At 41.7% G+C, this 23,577-nt stretch overlaps 1 protein-coding gene across 1 annotated transcript; it reads right to left on the bottom strand.

Moving 5' to 3' along the window:
• Positions 1-7,718: 7,718 nt before the first annotated feature.
• Positions 7,719-16,993, bottom strand: gpr142 (G protein-coupled receptor 142). The gene is made up of 3 exons (XM_028568524.1): positions 16,968-16,993; positions 10,888-11,042; positions 7,719-8,677 (listed from the first exon to the last, which is right to left on the bottom strand). Exons 1-3 carry the CDS (start codon positions 16,991-16,993, stop codon positions 7,719-7,721), a joined length of 1,140 nt encoding a protein of 379 aa, XP_028424325.1.
• Between the last annotated feature and the right edge of the window lie 6,584 nt (positions 16,994-23,577).

Consider the following 23,577-nt stretch of genomic DNA (forward strand, 5'->3'; position numbering starts at 1 on the left):
GACGCTATTCACATAAGGAAATTAAGGATCAGATCTCTATTTTCATAGAATTTTGGGTGTTGTATTCAATTTTATAGTGTTATCCTGACTTAACTTTGACAGATCTGTGATGATCCATTACCTTCATTTCTCTGATCTTAACCATTAGTCAAAATCATTCATAATTTCAGCTTTTTTCTTACACATCAATTAGAAAATTTCATATAAATGAGGTTTATTGACCACAAATTACAAAAATTAGTGTAAAACTAGTGCAAATAAATAGGTGTAGTGGTGAATATATTGGTGTTAATGGAAAAAAAGTGCCAAAAACGTTGCATTGTGCAATTTTGTTGGCTAGTCTCTGGATGCAACATGAGCATGTCCATGCAGAGTGATGCAACAGTCTGTGTCTGTGTACTTTATGTCTGTATGCACTACGTTGGGTTGCAGATATTGTTTGTTTGTCAAAGACAAATTTCTTTCGGGACAATAAATTCAAACAATCTTTTCTTGTCTTTTCTGTGTCACAGAACTCCAACCACGCCTGGATCTCAACAACTACTCACCTGCCTGTCCCTCGTTCCATCCTCTTCTTCTGTTCTGGACTAAACTTTGTCCAACTACAAAATGTAACAAGATGTCAGGTAGGCTACATGATTTTTCAAGATCTAATGGATATGACCTTTTTAGGTGGCGTTAAAATCACTATAACACAATAACTAATTTTCTTCAACCATAGACCACTGGTGGGTTAAAGTTAACCCCTGTGTCACTTGTCTTTCTGGATCAAAATTGAAAAATGCTTTTGGCGCTTTAAAAAAAAAGTTTTTGTCCCTCTTTTCAAAACTTTTTTTTAATTCATGGTCAATAAACCTAATAAAATGACATACCTAATTTTTGAGTTTGAAAAAAGGCAGATATTATGAATTATTTTGTTCAAAGCGTAACTCTCACCAAAATGCAACCTAGGGTCTTTTTGTGAATTTACCCGAGTCAAACTTTAAAAGCATATTTAGGACGGAAGAGCCACTTTTAAGATTTACTGTAGCCTATTCTCGTTTTTTCGGTCAAATGGCCTTTTAAATGGGAGTGCTAGGGGCACTTTTATGCTAGCCTCAAAATAGCTATATTTTAAATACTAAGAAGGCTCGACACAGCGTGAGACTTTGCTCCAAGTATCACCAGGAGCTCTACACCTTAACAAAAGTGTTGACAACGTTGTTTGTGTATCCAGAGTGCACTGAAAAAGGTTTTGAACAACTCACCGTAGCTCTTGTTGTTTCCGGCCGCTACCACCTCGGCAGTCAAAAATAGGCGATCTCCCGAATGCGAATGAACGGACTCCATATGAGACTCCTTATTCAACTACAAGGTCAATATTGTTTTTCAATAACATTTCATTTATATGGAACTAAACTTTAGGAGCTTTCCATCTTTACTCTCCTCCCTGTTATGTTGCATTCGGAAATCGATTGTTTTTGACTGATAAAATGGCTGTGGCCGGAAACAACAAGAGCTACGGTGAGTTGTTCAAAACCTTTTTCAGTAAACTCTGGGTACACAACCAGTGTTATCAACGCTTGCGTTAAGGTGTAGAGCCCCTGGTGATACTTGGAGCAAAGTCTCATGTTGTGTCGAGCCATCTTAGTGTTTTAAAATTAGTTATTTTGAGGCTAGCATAAAAGTGCCCCTAGCACTCCCATTCAAAAGGCCATTTGAACAAAAAACGAGAATACGGTAAATCTTAAAAGTGGCGCTTCCGTCCTAAATATGCTTTTTAATGAAAGTTTGACTCGGGTGCATTCACAAAAAGACCCTAGGTTGCATTCTGGCGAGAGTTACGCTTTAATAGAACAGAATAAGATCAGAGGATGTTGAGTGGATCACAGACTGGTTTATGTCAAAGTTTGGTCAGGATGCTGTTTTGAAACCATTTACATTTTTTTTTTCAAATGCCATGAAATTAAATGAAACAACCAAAATTCAATTGAAATAATCATTAATCTTACCTGCGAAGAACATGGATGGCATATGTTGCATGGGTTCCATACAATGTACATGCATGCATCCAAGTTATTTTGGGGGCATTTTGGTTGTTAAGAAACCCATACTTCTGATATAAAAAACTTAAATTTGACCCAAGGACAACACAAGTGTTAATGTTAAAGCTCCTTAAGTTTCAGCATATGTCAGGCTGGATTTTGGGGGAAATGTGTATACAATGATGCACAAATACATTAAGAATTTTTTGCACCTGATGGAGCCATAACAAACATGGAGTCTTGAGTTTGACGCCCCCTTTAACCCCCCCCCCCCCTCCAACCTATGGCATTTCCAGCTACTTAAGAGGGCAAATGGGGGAAACTGAAATTTGTAGGAGCTAAGAGGCCATGAGTCTGACTTAAGACCTTTTTTTTGCGAAATTCCACTTTGAACAAAGTCCTAAATGTTTAAACTCAGGGTTCAGGAATTTTTGTTGTTCTCTTGAAACCAAGCCGACATTAGAAGTGGAGTTTTTGGTTTTTATGAGTTTTTTTTTGTCAATGATTAAAGGACCAGTCCACCCAGGGAACAGCTCCTCCTGCTCTTTATAATGCTCCTCCAGTTTTACTCGCACTCACACTCGTTGCTCAAGAGCTGATTATTCCTGCTTCATGTTCCTCAGCGATGCCTCTGGCTGACCTCTGCATAGTGGACAGCTTCTCTTTTTTTTTTCAGCTCCTCCATATGTCTCCCACTGATAGGATGTCCGGCTTTCAGCTCTCCATTCATCCTTGAGCTCATCCCACATTAGGTCATGGTTTTCTTATTGACCCGATTCACCGTCTCCTTGAACCAAAACCCCAGAGAGACATCAGAGAAGATCTTTTGCAGATAGTGCTTCATTCTGTAACTCCTCAAGGACTCACTTGTTGTCAGTCTTTTCTATTACGCATTAATGCAGTGTTATATCTCCCAATGATTGCAATAATCTGTATAATATATCAGAAAAACATCTTCAACACTAAGGGCCCTATCTTGCACTCGGCGCAGCGCAAAATCCCGACGCAAGTGTCTGTGCTAGTTTAAGACCGACGCAGTTGTCAGTTTCCCATCCAGCGCCCCCGCGTCGTTTAAATAAGAAATGCACCTGCGCCCATCTGTGCGCCCATGGGCGTGCTGATCTCACAGGGAAGTGTGTTCAGGTGAATTCTGGGAGTATTGCTATCTTGAGGCAGCGGGAAGTGATTGTGCCATTGACCAACAAAAACCTGGTCTAAAGTCAATAACGCAGCATTTCATTGTTATTTTAACAGCTAATTAGTAAAATGCTCCTAGGCTCGTGCACAGCACCCACACACTATGCTTTTTACACACACAGGGAAGCGCAGCAGCACACAAACATGCAAATGAGTACAAATACTAAAAATATTAAGGTGCAAATCCTCCATCATAATAGCATATGCGCCAAGGTCCAAACGCGCCTGGCTTTTAAAGGGAATGGGAGATGACACTCTGATTGGTTTATTGCATATTACGCCCAAAATACACCTATGATTAATGAAGAGACTAACTACAAGTTACACACAGTACCTTTGAACCATGCGCCCGGTGCATTTGGACCCTTTTTGGACACGCCCTAAACGCACCTGCACCAGGCGCTTCACGCAGTGCGCTTAGATCGTTAAAATAGGGCCCTAAGTTATTTATGTCCTCTGCCCTACACCTGGGTGTGAATTAATCTACAGAATCACAGACTCACCTGAAGCACAGTATATCTACCGGGCAGTGCTTCTCTGTGACTGCACATTATAAAAGAAACTGCACCGATCCTGTATGTAACAGGATATGTTTTTAGTATTCCATTTTCTATATTTAGACAATTGCATCTGATAGGACACACTTTTACTTTCATTTGATGCCTCCTAGTCTGGATCAATGGAAGTACATTTGCCAGGCTAAAGTCTAACATCTGATGTCAGGCCTCTTTCCACTGTGTTGCCGTTCTCAAAATCCCTTCGCTACGGGAAACAACAAACTTCAAGCTTGCAAGCTCCACGCTGAAAATGACAAGTTTTGAAGAAAATTTGGATCGTGCCACAAGGCAGGCCTGCTTGGTTCTTTCGGGGAACGATTGTAAAGACTTACAAAGAATATGTTTACGGCATCTCTAACTGAGACAATTTTTTTGGGACCGATTGGTGGGATTGCTGTGCACGAAGTACCCACGGTGATACACTGGTAAGAGCCAATGAGGTTCCAGCTAACTTAAATAGCTCGTTACGTTACTGTATTGTGTAAACAGATAACTTAATTTAATATTGTATGTGGCGTTTCGATGCTTCCTGTCAGCTGCTGAGCAGCAGGTAGAGGCTCAATAGGAGCAGAGTGAGGGGACATAACCAGTTGTTTGAACAGTCACAAAGGACAGGTGGCAGGCACACAGGGGACGTGTGGCTGGTAGGGGTTCCCTCCCCCTCCCTCACGGCTCCGTAGATGCTCCAGCACGGCTCCATTATACTTTAGTCAAAGCCTGCTCCTACATCTCAGCGTCACATTACAGTCCTTAACTGTTTGCGTCAGTCATCTCTCTGACCCCCCCGCCGTCTTAACCAGTGTAAGGTCGCCGCCACTACATGCTCTCTCGCACCCCCGCTCCGATGATGTCAAGCAGCAGGAGACGACTTCAAAGAAACAGTTTGCATCTCCATCTGCGTCCGGACTCTCAGAACTCGGCGGGGCGACGTGAGCAGATTGACACAGAGGAACCAACACTGGGTCCGTTACTGTTACAGTACACACAGTGAGGACTGGAGAGCAATGAGAGCAGGCAGGTGGCTTACATTGGAAACTTCAAAGCTGAGTGGGTGGGCAGAGGAGATTTATACAAGGGGGTAACTTTGGCTTCAACATTGGGGTGGGTTGAGATCTCCACTTTGGAGGAAAAGACAATTTTTTAGCATATCAAACACTTCATTTTCTGCATTCTGGTGAATTTTTCTGCAACAGATGCAGGAGACAATGAGGCAGCCATGACGCACATGCGAACATGTAAAAGCAAGTACATCTCCTAACTAGAGCTGCAGAGCTGGGTGATCATCAAGTGTCACCCATGGTGGCTTCACAGCAGGTTATAGTCTGGCTATAAAGCTGTCACTTTAAGCACAGGCAAGCATCACAACACCAGATGAAAGCATAAAACTGAAAAATCCAATAATTTAGAACAGCTGGACTCCACAGTACGTGAAATTGATATTTATCTCCGCCAAGGTGGTTATGTTTTCGGCTCAGTTTGTCTGTCTGTCAGAAGGATTACATAACAACTACTGGCCTGATTTTCATGACACTTGGTGGGAGGGTGTAGCATGGGCCAAGGAAGAACCCACTACATTTTGGACCAGATCCGAATAACGGGGCGGATTATCAAATAGTAAGGAAAATGAGTTCCGGACTTGGACAATTAACACTTCATTGACATTGTGGGCCGGGGCACGTCTTGGCGGAGGTGGCTCAGTGGTAGAGCGGTTGCCTGCCAACCGGAAGGTTGGTGGTTCGATCCCTGGCCCTGCAGTCCCATGTCGAAGCGTCCTCGGGCAAGACACTGACCAGTTGCCCCTGATGCTGCGCCATCGCAGTGTAAATGTGTGTGTTTATCTGATGAGCAGGTGGCACCTTGTACGCTGCCGTACACTACTCAGCCACAGTGTATGAATGGTGAATGGTTCCTGTACTATGTAAAATCGCTTTGAGTAGTCGTTAAGACTAGAAAAGCGCTATATAAAAACAGTCCATTTACATTTAGGTGTTGTTCCCTGGACAAAACTGTTGTTATTTTTTAAAAATAGGAGTTAATTGTATACTCAGGCACCATTAGAAACCATCTGACAAGCCGTTGCACAGAACAAATTAGTGTTGCATGAAAAATCAAAGTGAGGGCGTTAATTAAAAAAAAAAAAACATATCAACGACCGATGTCTCTTCCAAATCTTAAAGTAATATATGCAAATGAGCTGTTAGAGGTTTAAGTGCAGATGTGTTATTTTTCACAACACTGATACAACAAGTAATACAGTAAAACGGGTCATCAAATGGCAATGATATTACATGAAAACTCCTGTTTGTAGCAAATGGAAATGTACTAGCAGGTGGTGGGTGACTGTGTGCATGTTTTCGTTCATGCATGAGAGTGTGTGTGTGTGTGTGTGTGTGTGTGTGTGTGTGTGTGTGTAATGTACTAGCACAGGGGTGGCGAACCTGTGGCTCTTGAGCCGTATGCGGCTCTTTGCCGGCTCCTTTGAGGCTCTTACTGTGTGGCTGTGGGCTATGTTATTGGTGGATTCTTTTTTTTTTACTTTTTGAAACATTTCAGATAAGTAAAAAAAAAAAAATCCTTTGAATGCATCTGCCAATACATTTGCCAATTATTTTAAAATAAAAAATAATGCAGCAGAGTTTTTTTATGGACAGATTCTGCAACCTGAGGAAAAAAAGCGGCCACAGATCACCTTCCTCATCATTAACCCTTTCACTGCTGATTGTCTGAAAGCCCCTCTAGTGAGAAATGAGTGAAAGAGTGGCCACAACCGAGTACAACCAGACCTAAAAAGGATTGTGGATAACAAAGACTGTCAGGTTTCCCACTGAGTCAATCTAAGTAAGAAAAAAAACCTATGAAAACTGCTATGTATTATGATTTTCATTAGATCTGGAAGTCACTGTTGCTGTTGTAATGTGGATGTGCAGGTGTTGTGTGGCTTTTTGCTATGGTGCGTGTTTTTTTGTGGCTCTTTATGCTGAACTGGTTGGCCACCCCTGTACTAGCAGTTGTCGTGGGTGACTGTGTGCATGTTTTCGTTCATGTGTGTGTGTGTGTGTGTGTGTGTGTGTGTGTGTGTGCGCAGACCACCAGACTAATCTGTGGTTTGTTTAGCCAGAGCTGAGGCCACGTTGGGGATGTAGCGGAGGGGCTGTTTGAAGAGCAGGGTCTTCACTCTCCTGCCGCTTAAACAGCAAGCTTTCATTTAAAGCTCCGTCGAGTTGCATTTCATGAAAAATAAACAATAGCTTAGCAGCTGGGGTTTTTGTGCCTGGGAGCATGCTGCAGGGACAGAGTGCGGTTTCTTTGCTCAATTGGCAATGCTCATCAGGGCGGATTGTCTTTTGGGCATTCAGCATCTTTACACAACAGCAGAAATACCAGCCAGTTCAAATTAAAGCTCTCCCTCTTGGCTGCTTCCAGAGTAGATATAATAGCAGGGTAAAGTAGCTTGAAGACCAGGCTGGGTAGATGAATGGATTACACGGACTGTAGCGGCATGCAAAATATAATTTTTCCTTCCTTCCATTTTTTCACCACCAGTGATCTAACTACCGAATTAACCCCAGAGAAAACAAACTGTAAATCTCTTCTTCTCAATCGTGACAATATAAAACATATTTTGTCACATTACTACCATGTATGGAAAAGAAAAAAGTGCCAAAAACGAACTTTACATTTTTTTTCAAATTCTTCTGAAGAAAAACAAATAGGCTGTCATCTTATGTGATTTACATGGCCAAACAACACCCAGTGACATATTAGAATACAAAAAAACGTACTTCTTGTGAGTCAGGGCAGGCAACTTTAAGAAAAGCTTGAGGGCTGACTGGCAGCTGTCCACGGTCGTAGCTGGAATGCTGTGTGCGTCTCGGGGGTCAGAAGTGCTCGGGGGTCGTGGGACGATGGGTGTTTTGGATAAAGAGAAGGGGACACAGGATCACGAGGGCTTTCTGGTCCTGCGAGGTGACAAGGGGATGGAGTCCTGCTGCGAGCGCTTGTTGTTCCCACTGTACAGAGAGGAGATGGAGGCGTTGGTGGGAGCCTGCGGGTGAGGCAAAGTGCGGCGCATATACAGCGGGGGCCCCCTGAGCAGCAGGACGTCCCGCACGGCGCCGCGGAAAGGCTTACTGACGAAGCAGTACAGGAAGAAGTTGACGGCCGTGTTGAGCATGGCCAGCATGTTGGACAGGTCGTAGGCCAGGTGGACGCGCCAGTCCCGGTGAACCGAGGACACGTACAGGTGGTAGATGACCACCACAGTCCTGGGAGCCCACAGCACAGAGAACACGGAGGTGATGGCCAGCAGCATGGCCGTGGTTTTCCCGAGTCGCCGAGGAGGCGCGGACTTGGGCCCGCTGTCCTCCTGGCAGCGCTGCTGCGTCTTCCTCACCCTCAGCGTGTGGATTATCAGAGAGTTCAGCACGAAGAAGATGCTGCAGGGCAGGAAGTAGATGATAGTCACATGCGTCCATACGAGGGCGGTGTCCAGGGCTGTGGGCGGGTCGCTGTTCCTCCACATGTCCGACCACCAGAAGAAGGGCACGCCCGATACGAGAGATAACCCCAGCACCACCGCGATGATCTTCCTGGCCCGCGCCGGGTAGCTGATCTGGCGATGGAGGAGGGGGTGGCACAGCGCCACATAGCGGTCCACGGTGAGGGGCACGGTGGACCAGATGGAGGCGTGGTTGGCGGCGAACTCGGCGGCGCTGACGGAGTGCAGCAGGAGCACGGGGACATCGCGATGAAAAACCGCAGTCTCCAGCAGGAAGCCGACAAAGATGATGAAGAGCTGGGAGAGAATATCTGAGCCCGTCACCGCCAAGAGGTAGTAGTACAGAGCTTTCTTGGTGCGGGACGCCAGTCTGGATAAAGCTACGGCTGTGAGGATGTTCACTGTCAGACAGAAAAAGCAACAAGAGAAAATTAGATCATATATCTGCTTTTTATGATATTTAGCTGCACAAAAAGTCTAAAATATGTCATGTAAAGGTAGCTTAACCACACTAAATCCAGTTATAGAAGAACCAGAGGCTGAATGCCAGCAACCGCTACTCTGCTAAACTAGGCTAGGCTGCTTTATTTATGTGGATTAAGAGGTCAATTTATTACAACAAATAGCTTAGTTACAATAGCAAGTTATTAATGTAATTAAGTTACCATCTAAATAGCTCGCTAGCTGTGGTTGTGATAACAGCAGCTTGCAGCCTGAAATATGCTAAATGACCACAACCTCTAAACACTGCATTACGTGGTGGCGGCGGCACGTAATGTGTTACAATTAAGAGCGGAACCACAAAAAACAATGCCAATTGAAAGTCAATTAGGATCAATTGTCATGGTGGACACACAAATCCTCTGGTTCAACACAGCCTTCTCACACTCTCACACTGTGGAGGGAGGAGGATGGGGTGGATGGATGGATGGATGGATGGATGGATGGATGGATGGATGGATGGATGGATGGATGGATGGATGGATGGATGGATGGATGGATGGATGGATGGATGGATGGATGGATGGAAGGGTCAAACAAACGCAGAACTTTCACCCAGGAGACTGCAGTTCGTATCCCATGTGAAACCAAAAGTCAACATTGACGTAATTTTAACAGATTACATGCCACCACCATGTCATGCGGTGTTAAGAGGGTGTGGTCATTTTTCTGTGATTATCCAGTTAGCAGTTTGGATTAAGTAATCCTACCTTGCATTTGTGGGGAACAGTGCTTTCATAGCAATATAAATTATAAATTATTGATTTGTCTCCCTGCAGCATATCGCATATGGTATCTCTCCTATACATCTTCTGCAATCTGATTTTTACACATTGTCAACAGCAGGATATTTTCACTGGAGCATAACATCACTAGTGTTTTAAGACTCCTTCAGGCACACAGCTGTTGACTCTGGCCCTATTGGTCTTTCCATTTATTTTCCTTTGGGTACAATTACGTGACGCATCTGAACGCTCTGGTTACACGTCCGCTTGTTTGTGAACACCACTCTGTCTAAATCCCTGCTGGATCAATACCAAATCGCTGCCATCGACTTGGAGACCAAGCACAATAATGAGAACATTGCCGAGGTGAACGCTGTGCATCAAAGTGACATTTATTTTCCACTTTCTGAATTATTGAGGTGAGATTTCGATTCAGGGATAATTACGACAGTTGGCTCAAGCCTGGAGGGATTGATGGATAAATAAATACTCAAAGACTCAAAGAAACTGAGATTATCAGATGATTAGATTGTTGTAACCTGTGAAAAGAGCCATCTGTGTTGCTAACAGCGTCACTGGTCCATTAGAGCACTGAAATGTACCTCCAACTCACGTGTGTATTGATTTCTTCTGTCCTCTGCAGATCCCACTTCTGTTAATAATAGATATCAATGCAAACTGTGACTGTGATTCAGTGCAAACGCAACTAATAAAATCATCTAGTACATCAGTTAATATTCTGACCTTAAAATCTCAGGTCACCTAAATTACTTAGTAAAATATGTTTTACTCATGTTTTTCGGGCATTACTTCTGAATATTGTTTTATTAGGCTTCACAAAATTCACAGGGCTGGTGGCATAAGTCCCTGGTCTTGGTAATCTCAAAACTTTAGTGATTTTAACAAAAACTATCTCCAAATGTAGAAACTATTCACTATAAATGTATTTATTCAGGGAGGGCCATTGAGAGCAAACTCCCTTTTCCAATGACACCCTAATTACAGCACAAATAATTAATATTATCATAAAATAATACCCAAATTACAATAAATATGATAAAATAATAAAAACAATAATGAATGAACAATCACAAAACTACAGTACATATAAACAATAAAAACTAATGAGAATGCGAATAAGAGGGCTATTAAAAACAAGAGCAGTCCCTATGTAACACATTGTCAAGCATCATCTTGAACGTCCCAATGGAAACGAGTTGTTCTAATTGATGTGTTGCGTGATAAGTCTAATGTGTGTCTTGAGCATGTCTGATATGTTGTGTCAGTTAAATTTTGCAGTGAAGACAGATAAAGTAAGTTGTTCTGAAATTTAGGTGAAAGAACCCTGCACACCGCTCTCACTACAAGACATCATGACAGTGTACCTGGTACTCCCACACAAAGCAGAATGCTGTAGTAGATGACAGGGATGAAGCCCAGGACACATTTGGACTTGGGCAGCTCCTCCGGTTTCAGGCCCAGATCCTGGTGGCCGGACGCTGTCACATTGGACCAGTCGGTCATGACCTTGGTGATTCCCCTGGGAATGGCAGCGAAAGGCTCAGAGTTGGTGTTTTAACCAAGAAAGCAAGAAACAAACGGTAATATTGAATGATCCTAACAAGCATTTTGTGAGTATCAAAGCCTGATATATTTTCTACCTCTGTGCCATAGAGCTCCATTGTTGTTGTTAAAAACACATGCGTGAGACACACTGTTGCACTGGCTGACATGTTCCTTCTTTAAGATGAACACTACTAATACTAACTACTAATTATCGGTATTGTATCGGCCTTGAAAAACCAGTATTGGTCGACCCCTAGTTTTGACTTAATACCACACACACCTAGACCGGGTAAACCCAGCCCGATCTGCCGGCGATTTGATTTTGCCCTGCAGCTCGGGCTGGAAACCTGCACATTTTTCCATCCTGCTTCCATTACAGTTTTGCGGGGACCAATCACAAACTGGCTTATCCACCTGGCGCGCTATTGGTGGGTTTAACACGATGATGATAGAGAAGCGACCAAGCAGCTTCTTGTTAACATTCAACATAGCGGCCACCGAAGTGCAGCGACCTGTTGATGCCGCAGTTGCTGCTACGTCACCCGGATCGCTGGTCTGATTGGTTGAAGGACTATCCAATCGCGTACAGAGTCATTTGAACTACACCCGTTGATCAGACTAATGTTCAATCTTAAAAGATTGAGCTTGGTCTGGTGATGGTGCCAGACTAACATGCACCATCTTGGGATAATCTACTACCAGAAATAATTGCCAACAAATGGACAATTTCCTCCTACAATGACCAGCTGTTTGAGTAAATTACTGAGTCTTTATAAAAAAATTTAAACTTTATATTTGTGAGTTGTTTTTAAAGATCTGTGTCTTCAATTTGAACAAATAGGCTTGGGGCTATAGGCAGCATAGGGTTGCCGGGAGGTATTGAAAGACGGACTAACACACAGATTTAAGCTAAGGTTGTGTTAAGGTTGGGGTTTAGAAGATACAATAAAAAAACTTTGAGATCTACGTCAATACATTTTAATTGAACTACTTTCATGCGAAAGAAATCAACAAAATGTCTGTAAATCCACTGACAGAGTCAATAAAACTTCAGGTCCACAACAACAGATGGGCTGACAGCAATGACCCTGTTACCTTCCACCCTATCCTGAGTAATTATCATCCTATCTCCCCATCCAACCTTTTCACTTGTGAGCCATCCATCCTGTTTTTCTCTTTCTGTCTCCCTTCTGCCTACTCTCCTAATTTACTTCACTCATCCATGAAGCCGTATTTGGACTGCGTTATCTCCCAAAGCTATCAGTGGCAAACCATTTGTGGATGCTTAACCAACGTAAACATCATCGAGGAGCCACGATCACCCAATCGGTGAAAACTGGCCTCATGATATGAGCGGGGCAATCACTACTTCTAACAGTTGGTCATATTTAATGACTGCAATTGTAGAGGCTATTGAGGTGCCAAAACCCCTGCATGTGCATTATATGACTGGATCATTTTATGACCTGTAGAATGTGATCATAAAATTGAGAAATATTTTCATGCTTGGCTGCTTTAATTCACTTTAGCACAATAAACTAGCAGAAAAGCATGGATCAAAAAGCAATCATAAAGATCAATTGTGTAATTCAGTGTGTGGTTGTGTAGAAGGAGGAGAGGTCCAACAGAAACTGCCTCGTGCATTTCTTTAAACACAGCTGGAACTAGATTTTCCTTCATGTTTTTTTGGCCTTTAGTTAGCAGACAGCTGACTGAAAACTGAGTTTGATATACTTTGTATTTTGGGATAGTTCAGATTTTCTGAAGTATGGTTGTATGAGGGAATGCTTAGTCAGTGTATTTCCTACAGTAGATGGCGGTCACTTATTAGTTTGTTTTGTTAGTTCCTAACCCTTTAAAACACCAAAGTCACACAATAACACAAACAAACTAACCGATGGAGGCAGTGGTAGAGCAGTAACTCCCGTGTTCTGCGAGGTAAAATCAATGTTTTTGTCAAAGGAGTCTGGTGGCTTTGAAGAGAGCAGAGATAACGGCTTCAGTTCCTCGTAGTAAAGGGCTGTCTGACAGCAAAGTGCTGAAAATATTCTAAATATAGTGTCCACTTAAACTGATATAAATGCTTTTAGGTGTATAAAATGTGTTTAGCTGCTGCCCCCATCCACAGCAAGACATAGCTTAGCTTCTATTTTGGTACTCTGGCCTGCTTCTCCAAACTGGTGGCATGCCAACCACCATCTACTGTTAAAATTGTCGAAGAAACTCAAAGTTAAAATGTGGCAAATGTCAGGAAAAGTGCCAAAAACGTTGAAAAAAAAAAAAACTTGAAAAAGGCAACAAAACATAAAAGAAATTGACAAAAATGTCGGAAAAAGTGACAAAAACATTGAAAACTTGACAATGTCTTTTCCAAAAAAGCAACAAAAGCCGCCCCTGTAATTTACACCTATGGACACCTGATGGTCTTTGCTTACCTGGTAAAACACCTGAGATGTCTGGTCTTGGTCGATTCTTTAAAATCAATCTGAATGGTGGATTTGTCTTATTTCATCTGATATGTAGGATATGTGTACATATCAGATAAAAAATAAAAGAAAAAAGGGATTAAAAAAAAAAGAAGTTAAACTGTCATTGAATGCTTTTTTTTAAATAAAGTGATAAGATGTTTTTATTACACTACACTACATGCTCCCAGCGTTTTGACACAAAGAAAAAATCCGGGTCATAAATATGACACTTCACTTGACCTCAGACTTTGGAAGAAAAGTGAGCTCAGAGTTTGCAGTATGATATGAATCCACATTGTGTTTTCTTTTTTACTCAAATGAATTTTGGTTGCTTTGTTTATCTATGAAACTTTCTCATATTTCACTCTTTATGTAACAACATCCCAACTGCTACGATAGGATGTCCTATTCAGTATTAATAGGAGCTCAACTCCCATAGGGGGTGTAGTGCAGACATACATTCATCCTTACAGTGTTTGACCTCAGAGAAGAACATAACTCGTTCCCTCTTTTATGGTGTGTGTTCATGCATAAATGTCTTTCTAGCAGTCAAATGTCTTTCTAGCAACTTTAAACATTTTTTTAATTAAAAGCACTAAAGGTATTATCAGTTAATCAGCTGTGTGGTCTATAAAGTGCCCGAAAAAAAGTTTAAAACAATACTGTTGCAGTTTCCTTAAACCGAAAATGACTTCTTCAAATTACTTGTTGTCCCAACAGTCCAAAGACTGAAGTAAAGCTGCAAATATTCAAAATAAAAACTGGAGTTTGTGATTTTTTTTTGTCATTTGTTTTTCTATAAAAACGGCTTCAACAATTAATCGATTATCAGAACAGTTTCCATTTTTGTTTAATTTTCTAGCTCTTAGTACATTACAGAAAGTGAGTAAGTAGTGCTGCAAGGATGAAATAGAAGACCAATACAAAAGCACAGACCGAAGAGAACTAAATTTACCTCCGAACACCACTGCTGCATACATTTACTCTAAAAATAGATGAAAACGGCTTCTGCAGACCTGCGAGAGGTGCCAGTTCTGCCTCTTTCAGAGATGATCTGTTTCCTCACAAGCCTCGTCTCAGGACCAGCATGTGAGAAAGATGACCATTACCAATGAAAAGGTTTTGTGAGGTTGCCAGCAAAACACAGCACAAAGGAACAGTAATTACACTGACCAATCAATATCGCTGCAGCCACTTCTTTTACACCGGCAGAGATCCTCTTTAATCCTGAAAGTGCAAATGAAATCTTGAAGCTTGGGGAGCCCACTGTCTCATGTACTTACTCTTCATCACTTTATTCTCTGGGAAGATTCCTGTGCCGACTAATCGTCACGCTCAGTCCCTCGGGTGCTACAAATTCTAAGAGGGAATGGAGCTGTTCGCTCTTCAGAGGTGTTTGATTAAATCCACTCTCAGACTGTTACAATCTGAGTTACACAAGGGAAATAAGCAGCACATTGTCCTGCCGGAAGTCAAGTGTCAGCAGACAGTATCCTCTGAAGAATCCCCCCCTAAAAAAACGCCGACTTGAACCGGGACAGCTGAGCTACTGGTCTGTGAAGATCCAAAGGCCGGGGCATGTTTCTGATTAAGACTCTTCCCAGGGTTGAGATGCAGCTGGAGGCTATAGGACGTGACTTTGCAGGGGGTTCAGTGCCCAGGAAGCTGAACTGAAGTGTATCTATGCTCCACTGAGTCCTCTTAATAATTCATTCAAGATACAGTGCACCTGAAACAACAGCGCTGGGAGATAAAGGGTGCTGCCAGCATTACTGTACAGCAAACAGATCACTGTTTCATGTGAGAGCGAGGAGGATGCATCTTGTTAATCATGATAGCGAGAGCTACTTTTTTTATGTTGGAAGCTGGAGAACAGGCTGATGATTTATCTTAACGCGGCTCCTTTAGCACAGATGGAAAGGCGATGGCGAAAGGCAACACTTGAGAAGAAATTTTAAAGTTTATTCATGGGGTCAAAATCCTGACTGTGGTCAGCAGTTGTTAAGAAGACAGAATCCAGAAGTGCATTTAGCAGAAACTACAAGATAATATGACAAATGTCTGTTTCTTAGGAGATTTGGGGGTGCAATAACAATGAACCACTTCAAGTAAACTTTGTTAATATAAAAGATGAGTTCAAGACAATGTCAATTATGAAACAATTGAAAGTGAAGCAGTCCAGACTCCTTGCTTCCTTAAATAACTTTCATAATAAGAGCTAGCAGCAACAGCTGAAGTCAATGATGTTTAGCAGCTCTGATTGCACAAGAAACAGAAACATTTCATCCTTTTACAACCGAGCAGCTCAGACACTCTTATATAAACGGTGAATGGCGAGAGTTTTCTCTGGTCTTGTTTGTCCTTGTATGGTCCGTCTCATTGTCTGCAGTCTTACCTTCACATCCAGTTTTCACAGCGATTCTCCACCTGGATTACAGCTGCTCCTCTGCTCTGTCGTTCCCCTAGAGGCTCCTACAGAGTCCCCGACATTGGTGCTGGACACCCGCTGAGGAGATGTAGAAGAGGGCAGAGAAAGGAAGGAGGAGGAAAAGTGGAGTCCAAGCAGCCTGTTCATCGCTGCAACGAGCAGAGGGAGAGGGGAGAAATGAGGCAGAGAGGAGTGACAATGTGGGGAGGGTGGGGGGAACGGGGGTGGTGGGGGGGGCAGAGAGGAGGGCGTTATCTTTGGATGGAAAAAGGTGAATGAGGGAGGAAATAGATTAAAAGAAGTAGAGACAAATGTGAGGAATACAAGAAAAACTGATGGAAAACTTCATGAAGTCTGACAGGCTTTGTTCCAATTTTCATATTCACACTGGAAAAGAGACTAAATAGTAAAGCTGTCAGTATGCAGACTAACTTAGAACACAAGAAATCCATGCTGTAGTAAAAGGTAATGATACAACCCATTACATAAAAGTCACAGGAATTGAAAGGATCGGCAAAGTTACTTGTAATCTATACAATAGTTGTTAAGGCATTTCACTCAAAACCACAAATGTCAACCTTATGGTAGCGTCAATGGAAAAGTGAGGAGATCACTAAAGTCTTTAGGATTCATCATCTGGGAAACCATGAATGTCTGAATCAAATTTGGTGCCGACCCATCCATTAGATATTTCACTGGATAAGTGAAATCTTTGACCTGGTGGGGCTCAAAACAATGTGCATCCTCTCGGGGACCGTTGATGTCTGTAAGTGGTGGACTGACTTACCAATGAACATTGCCATCCCCACGCCGCTAGCAAGGCTAAAAGTAGCCATACTGTAAACGTGGAATGGTAAATGGACTGCATTTATATAGCGCATTGCCACCTTAGTGCCATACTTTTTTTTTGTCATTGGGGTTCAGTGTCTTGCTAAAGGACACTTTGACATGCGGACAGGAGAAGCTAGAGATCGAACTGCCTACCTTTGTGTTAAAGGGCTACCTGTCTACCTCCTGAGCCACAGCCATCCCGTCAATATGCAGGCTAAAACATGAATGCTTCATTTTTGAGTCTGTTGGTGATAGACACTATTGTCCTGCAATGCACAGATGCTGCTAACAGCTAGACCGGGTAAACCCAGCCCGATCTGCCGGCGATTTGATTTCGCACTGCAGCTCAGGCTGGAAACCTATACATTTTTCGATCCTGCTTCCATTAAAAATCTGCAGGGACCAATCACAAACTGGCTTATCCACCTGGCGCGCTATTGGCGGGTTTAACACAATGACATGATGATAGGGAAGCGACGGCACGCAGCTTTTTGTTTACATTCAACATGGCGGCCACCGAAGCGCAGCAACCAGCTGCTGTTTTAAAAGATTTCAAATGCAAGTTTTCTCTGAAAACGGAACACACACTTGCCCTGGAACAATTACTACAAAAGAAGGGTGTGTTTTTCTTACTACCAACCGGTCTGCCGGCGATATGATTTCGCCCTGCAGCTCTGCAAAGTACGTCACCTGAATCGTTGGTCTGATTGGTTGAAGGACTATTGGTGGGTTTAACACAATGATGATAGAGAAGCGACCAAGCAGCTTCTTGTTAACATTCAACATAGCAGCCACCGAAGTGCAGCGACCCGTTGATGCCGCTGTTGCTGCTACGTCACCCTGATCATTGATCTGATTGGTTGAAGGACTATCCAATCGCGTACAGAGTCGTTTGAACTACACCCGTTGATCACGCCTCTTGTGCAGTAGAAAATACAGAGCAGACTCCCCAGATTAATGTTTAATCTTAAAAGATTGAGCTTGGTCTGGTGATAGCCAGAATAGCTAACAGCTGAAGATTAAAATAAATTTCATTTAAAATTAAGTGTTTTGTGATGAGGGCAAGTGTTTTCTGAGTAGTAAGTTGCAAGCATTTAAGAAAAAAAGTGGTTCGCAGCAGCTTTCCGAAGATTACGTTTTATTTACATTTAATGGCAAACACCAGCACCGACACTTTTTAATCGGGACACTAAATATATTTAGTATAATTTTTCTATGTACAACATCTGATGCACAAAACACAATACATAAAATTAATTTCTACCAAAACTAACAAATCTTACATAGGCCTACAGTATACTTACTGTATATATTACATGTACATATACTTTGTAAACTGACCTTGTGGGGACCAAGTTTTTGTCCCCAAATAAAAGGTGTGTGCCCATAATGTGACTTTGTAAACAGATGTCCCTACAACATCATTAATACAAGTTCACACACACACACACACACACACACACACACACACACACACACACACACACACACACACACACACACACAACCAAAGAATAACAACACCCAGCAGCAGCTTCCTAATTTCATGCAAGTATTCTTAACAGCAGTTGAAAATAACACAATTACAAGCGAGAGACTCACTGAGATCAGTAGATGTGGGAGCCGAGTTGTTGTTTTGTACAAGACAAATGTTTCCTTAATTTAGCTAAACCCTTGGAGAGAGCATGTCGCACGACTGCAAATTGTTGACAATAGCAAAGCTCCAAAGCAAACAGTCCATTAAAGGAGCAGATTTGAAGAATTAATTCATCAGTTCAGTCTTTTAACAAACCAAACCTGAGGCCTACGTGAGCTCGCTGCGATCCAATTTGGCTCCCCGCGCCCTGCAGCTGCATATCATTTTATGTTTGTTTGACATACAGCGTTACACCTCTGACTTTTACAGTGCAGCAGGGGTCAGATAAATAACGAAACTCGGCAGCCGACCATCATGTAAAATCATGACTCGCTATCGATCAGACCTGTTAGATCAGAGACAGATGATGCAGAGGGAGCAAATAAGGATCAAGCTGTATTTGATCGGTTAGGCTTAATGGATTCTGCTTCATGATTCTGATGCAGCTGTTAATATTCATCGCCATGGTCAACAGAAATCAAATCTGTCACCTAAGAAAACCCAGAGTGTGTAACTGATGCAGTATACTACGGTGGCCGACAGGGGCAAACGCCCTGCAACTTCAGATAACACATGCAAATAGACAAAACATAAGCAAATTAAGAAAACAATTACATAAATTTGACAACACATGTGCAGCATTCAGCAAACGCGCTGCATATACATACAACACAACCAAATATACAAACGCGCTGCAATTAAAAAACAATGCAAAAACAAAAGCAAACCCCAAAAAAAGAAGCGATGCAAAAAGAAAAACAGCTTTATTAATTTGACAACACATGCACAGCATTCAGCAAACGCGATGCAAATACACACAACACAACCAAATACATAAACGCGATGCGAATAAAAAACGATGCAAAAAGAAAAAGCACACAAACCCCGAAAACAAATGCAAAAGAAAAACGCTGCATCCAGATTCCACAACGGAAGTTCTCCAGGCCTCTAGAGGGAGCAGCTAAGTGGAACAGCTGGATTTTCGACCCCTTTTCTGCCTTTTTATTAGAGTCGGGTATGGCTGCATAGTAAAAAGAGAACTCCTGTCTCATGCCCGTATTAATGACATAATATAATATATTAGTAATTTGTCTCTGCTCCCGTCTCAGCCGGGAGGCTGGTGTTCGAGCTTCGACCTTTCAAAATAAAAGCTTGCGTTTGGTCGGCTCGTCTTCCTTTGGTGTTTTGGATGTTTTTGAACTAAACAGTACGGCAATCATGTTAATGAATACAATATGCTGCACATGTGTTGTCAAATTAATGAAGTTGTTTTCTTAATTTGCTTGTGTTTTGTCTATTTGCATGTGTTTTCTGAAGTTGCAGGGCGTTTGCCCCTGTCGGCCACCGTAGTATACAGATACAATATAGTTCCTACACTTGCAGCCATCGACTGTAAAATAATGGACGGAGCTTCCAGGCCTGAAAAGTGAAGCCAGTGCCGAAGCTCCTTAAACTTGCATTCTATCTAACTTCCATCAGGGGGCGTCTCCACTGGTTGCAAAAAAAAGTTTGTTTTTATAGAAGTCTATGAGAAAATGACCCTACTTCTCCCTTGATTTATTACCTCAGTAAACATTTTCATGGAGTTTATTGTCTCAATTGCTAGTTTCAAGTCTTCTTCAATACAGCATGATATTCATTTAGTAAATTATGGTCCCATTTATTTTAGAAATAGACGAATAAAAGGGGATGCTTTATGGGCGTGGCTACACGCCAACCTGTCAATCACTTTGACCTTTTCACTTCATCAAAGTTAATTGGAACATTTTGGTCGCCTAAAAATGTCTTGTTTAACTTCTGCCAACCAAGCTAGCTAGTGTTAGCTAGCGTTAGCTGGTATTTTAAGGGAAAGTTTGCAGTTTTTCTATACTGCTGTACATGCGGATGAATGACGGCAGGTCCACGTTCACCCGCTGGTAAAACTCAGCTGGATTACTCGCTTCAGAAGGGTGGAAAATCTGCAACTTTCCCTCTTTAGCGGTTAGCTTAGCGCAGCGCCATAGCAACCATAAACAACACCGGCTTGGCCATCTCATCCTCCCCAGCTCCACCCTCTCGTCAAAAAATCATCACATCACCAAGAGGGCAACACCCATATCGCCGAACTTCGAGGCATTAAAACAGAAGTCCACAAAGAATGGGTCACGTCACGGATGCTACGTCCACTGTTTTTACCACTAGCTTGCAAGTCAGTTTTTGTAACTCCTTCAGATCAACATCAGCCAAATTTATAATTTAAATTATAAATGGTAATGATATGTAATGAAACATTCTGAAAGATTACATACAAGAAAAACTCCTGTTCCTCAGAAACTTCTGTAAAGTCGCCAAATACGGAAATAACATTACGTCAAATATTTACTATATTTGAGTAAATGATTACATAATTAGGATTTACACCAGCAGGTAGTATTCTAATATATATTGATTATCTCTTAAGACAATGTATAACTCATGGAGTTCATTTCACGCCTACAGAGTCTATTGGCAACTCAGATCTATAGTCAATTTCTCTCTGCCTACAGTCATCTCGACCCTCATTAACAACTGGAAAACTGCTGCTACTGCTGGAACACAAATCTTCCTAGTGAGCCGAAAGAAAACAAGAAAGCGAAAGGACGAGAAAATGGAGCAGCTGCAGTGAGATAAAGTGATGCGGAGGCAAGTCAGCTCAGTCTGGACGCCTGCCATAACCTCAGCTCTCCAAACTGTCCCTCTGTGCAGCTTCCAAGCAATAAGAGTCTCAGTGGCTGCAACATGAGCAGCCCTCCAGACAAACCCTGTCATTTTATCTCCACTTACCATGACTCCGATAATCCTGCTGAAAACACTTTCAATCTTTACTTGTGATTCGTGCTTTTGAGTGTAACACAGATTTTCTCTCTGTTACTTGTACTTCCTGTATTCTTTAGCCAAACATCAAGCTTTTTGGTGCACTGAATGCATCGCCACTATAATGCCTTTAACAACACAATTAACTTTAACCCTTGAGTTATTGAATAGAAAATGAGCAATGGCGTTTTTGTCACTTATTTTGATGGTTTTTTTTTAACGTTTTTGTCTCTTTAAAACGTTTTTTTCAACGTTTTTTTATAGCATTGTTCGACATTTTCAGCGCTTTTCCCCCCCGCTACCACCAGTGTACACTAACAACAACTTATTACCACTATTTTTGGAATTTCTGGTCACTCAACGTTATATAGCCTATGAAATTATATCTTTTGAGTTAAAAAAGCAGAAAGTATGAATTATTTTGACTAATATTTAAGATCAGAGGATGTTGATGGATAATGACAGACTGTCAAAGTTTAGTCAGAATAATGCTGTAAAATTGAATAAAACACCCAAAAGTTAATGATAGTAGTGAACCGATCCTTAATATGACTTGTGAAGAGCGTTCATGGAACCATCCGTTTGGTTGAAAAAAATCTAAATTTCTGCTACAGAAACTTACTTACAAAAACGGGTCAAATCTGATCCAAAGACAACATGAGGGTTCAGTGTGAAAAAGCACTTGGCAGGACTGTTGGATCAGTTGCAACTTGTGATCATTCAATCTTCTGGTTATCTTTGTTGACTGATATCACAGTTCTGCATCATTTGTTCAAATCATACCAAAGCGATGACTCCATCTGCTGAATTACTCGCTCAATTAGGATCTGCATTTGACTTTTTTAAGTAAAACAAACAAGCACAAATGGCTACGCAATTACCTCTGCTCTGCTGCGGCTGTGTGAAAGATAAAATCCTCCTTTAGCATTCAGTCTCATCAGTTAGAAACACAATCAGCACACACTGAGGTTTCAGCTCATCGTACGTAGATAAAGGATGTGGGATGGTCCACAGGGGAGAACGTGCTGGTTTTAATCACTCACATTTTAGATAAAAAAAAAAGGTTCCTCCTAACTCTTATGACTATATGTAACCTGGGGTGGCATTTCCGTCATGACTTAGGGCTCCTACACACTGGTTGCGTGGCGTGAGTGTGGCGTTTCTGTTGTGTTCATACAGTGCAAGTATGGAGCACAGACTGACAGCTGGAGAAGATGCCAGTTTTCCTCATGGGCACTTCCGAGGTGCCCTTGAGCAAGGCACTTCCCCCCCCCCCCCAACTGCATATTGTGTGAAATGACTGATTACACAGTATACCTTTATGAGGACAAGAACTAAAATATCTTAACTAACTTTCTTGTTGAAGCAAAATGATGAAGATCTTGTTCATGGAAAAAAAAAAACAAAGCTGAAGAATGTCCCTGTGGGATAACCTGTCTTGATTTTTATTGTCTTAATATAAATTACTACATAAAAATCACATAAAATATGCCACAACTTGGAAAACGTTTCTTTGGAAATCTGTCATGGTGAAGCTTTTATTGGCTGACAGCCAACGCCTGACTCTTTGCTCTTTGACTGCTTTATGTGTGTTTTTATTTTGTGGTTTTTTTCTTGTTCACTCACTTCAACTGGTGAATTTGATTATTATTTACAATAAATAAGCATCTTTGTGCCTCATCCCTGAATGTCTTGTTGTTGCTGCTCTGAAGTCCCTTGGCCGACTACTCTGATCTAACTTTCCATTCATATGTATTTAGTTTTTCCTCTTAGGCCCTGTTTTCTTCTCTTTTCTCTACTCTGACAACACTTATGACTATTTTAGTAGTATTACTCTGTTTCCAATTGCAAATTCAAAGTCCCACCAACACCGACTCCTATATGAACATATGCTCATGTACTGTATTTAAGTAGAACACCTCATTTTAATCCAACCAAGCATGACTTTTCTCTTACAAAATCAAGGTGTTATTCTTTTTTTTCTTTCTGATTTCCTTTTATCCTTTGCTTTCTTTTTAATTTCAATTTTTTCACATTCGCTGTAGTTTGTAGTCTTGTGTCGTCACCATTTCATGTTGTTAGTTTTGTTACTTAATCCTCATGTTGTCCTTGTCGAAATTAGTGCCAAAAAAGGTACATTAAAAAAAGGGACAATAACGTCAAAAAAAGTGACAAAAAGTTGAGAAAAGTGTCAAAGATTTTGCAAAAAGCGACAAAAACGATGATAAAAAACATTAAAAAAAAACATCAGAAGAAAACGTCAAAAATTTGGGAAAAGTGACAAAACATCAGATAAAGCTATAAAAGTTATGGA

Source organism: Perca flavescens, chromosome 21, assembly GCF_004354835.1.
Source record: "Perca flavescens isolate YP-PL-M2 chromosome 21, PFLA_1.0, whole genome shotgun sequence".
In the NCBI taxonomy this organism is placed as follows: domain Eukaryota; kingdom Metazoa; phylum Chordata; class Actinopteri; order Perciformes; family Percidae; genus Perca; species Perca flavescens.

Excerpts from the sequence above, each read along its gene's own strand:
- gpr142 (XM_028568524.1), bottom strand. The coding sequence starts at position 16,993 with ATGGCTGTGGCTCAGGAGGTAGACAG. Across the intron at positions 11,043-16,967 it reads GTGGCTCAGGAGGTAGACAG|GGGAATCACCAAGGTCATGA; the intron begins GTAGCCCTTTAA and ends TGCCATTCCCAG. Across the intron at positions 8,678-10,887 it reads GCTTTGTGTGGGAGTACCAG|TGAACATCCTCACAGCCGTA; the intron begins GTACACTGTCAT and ends TCTGTCTGACAG.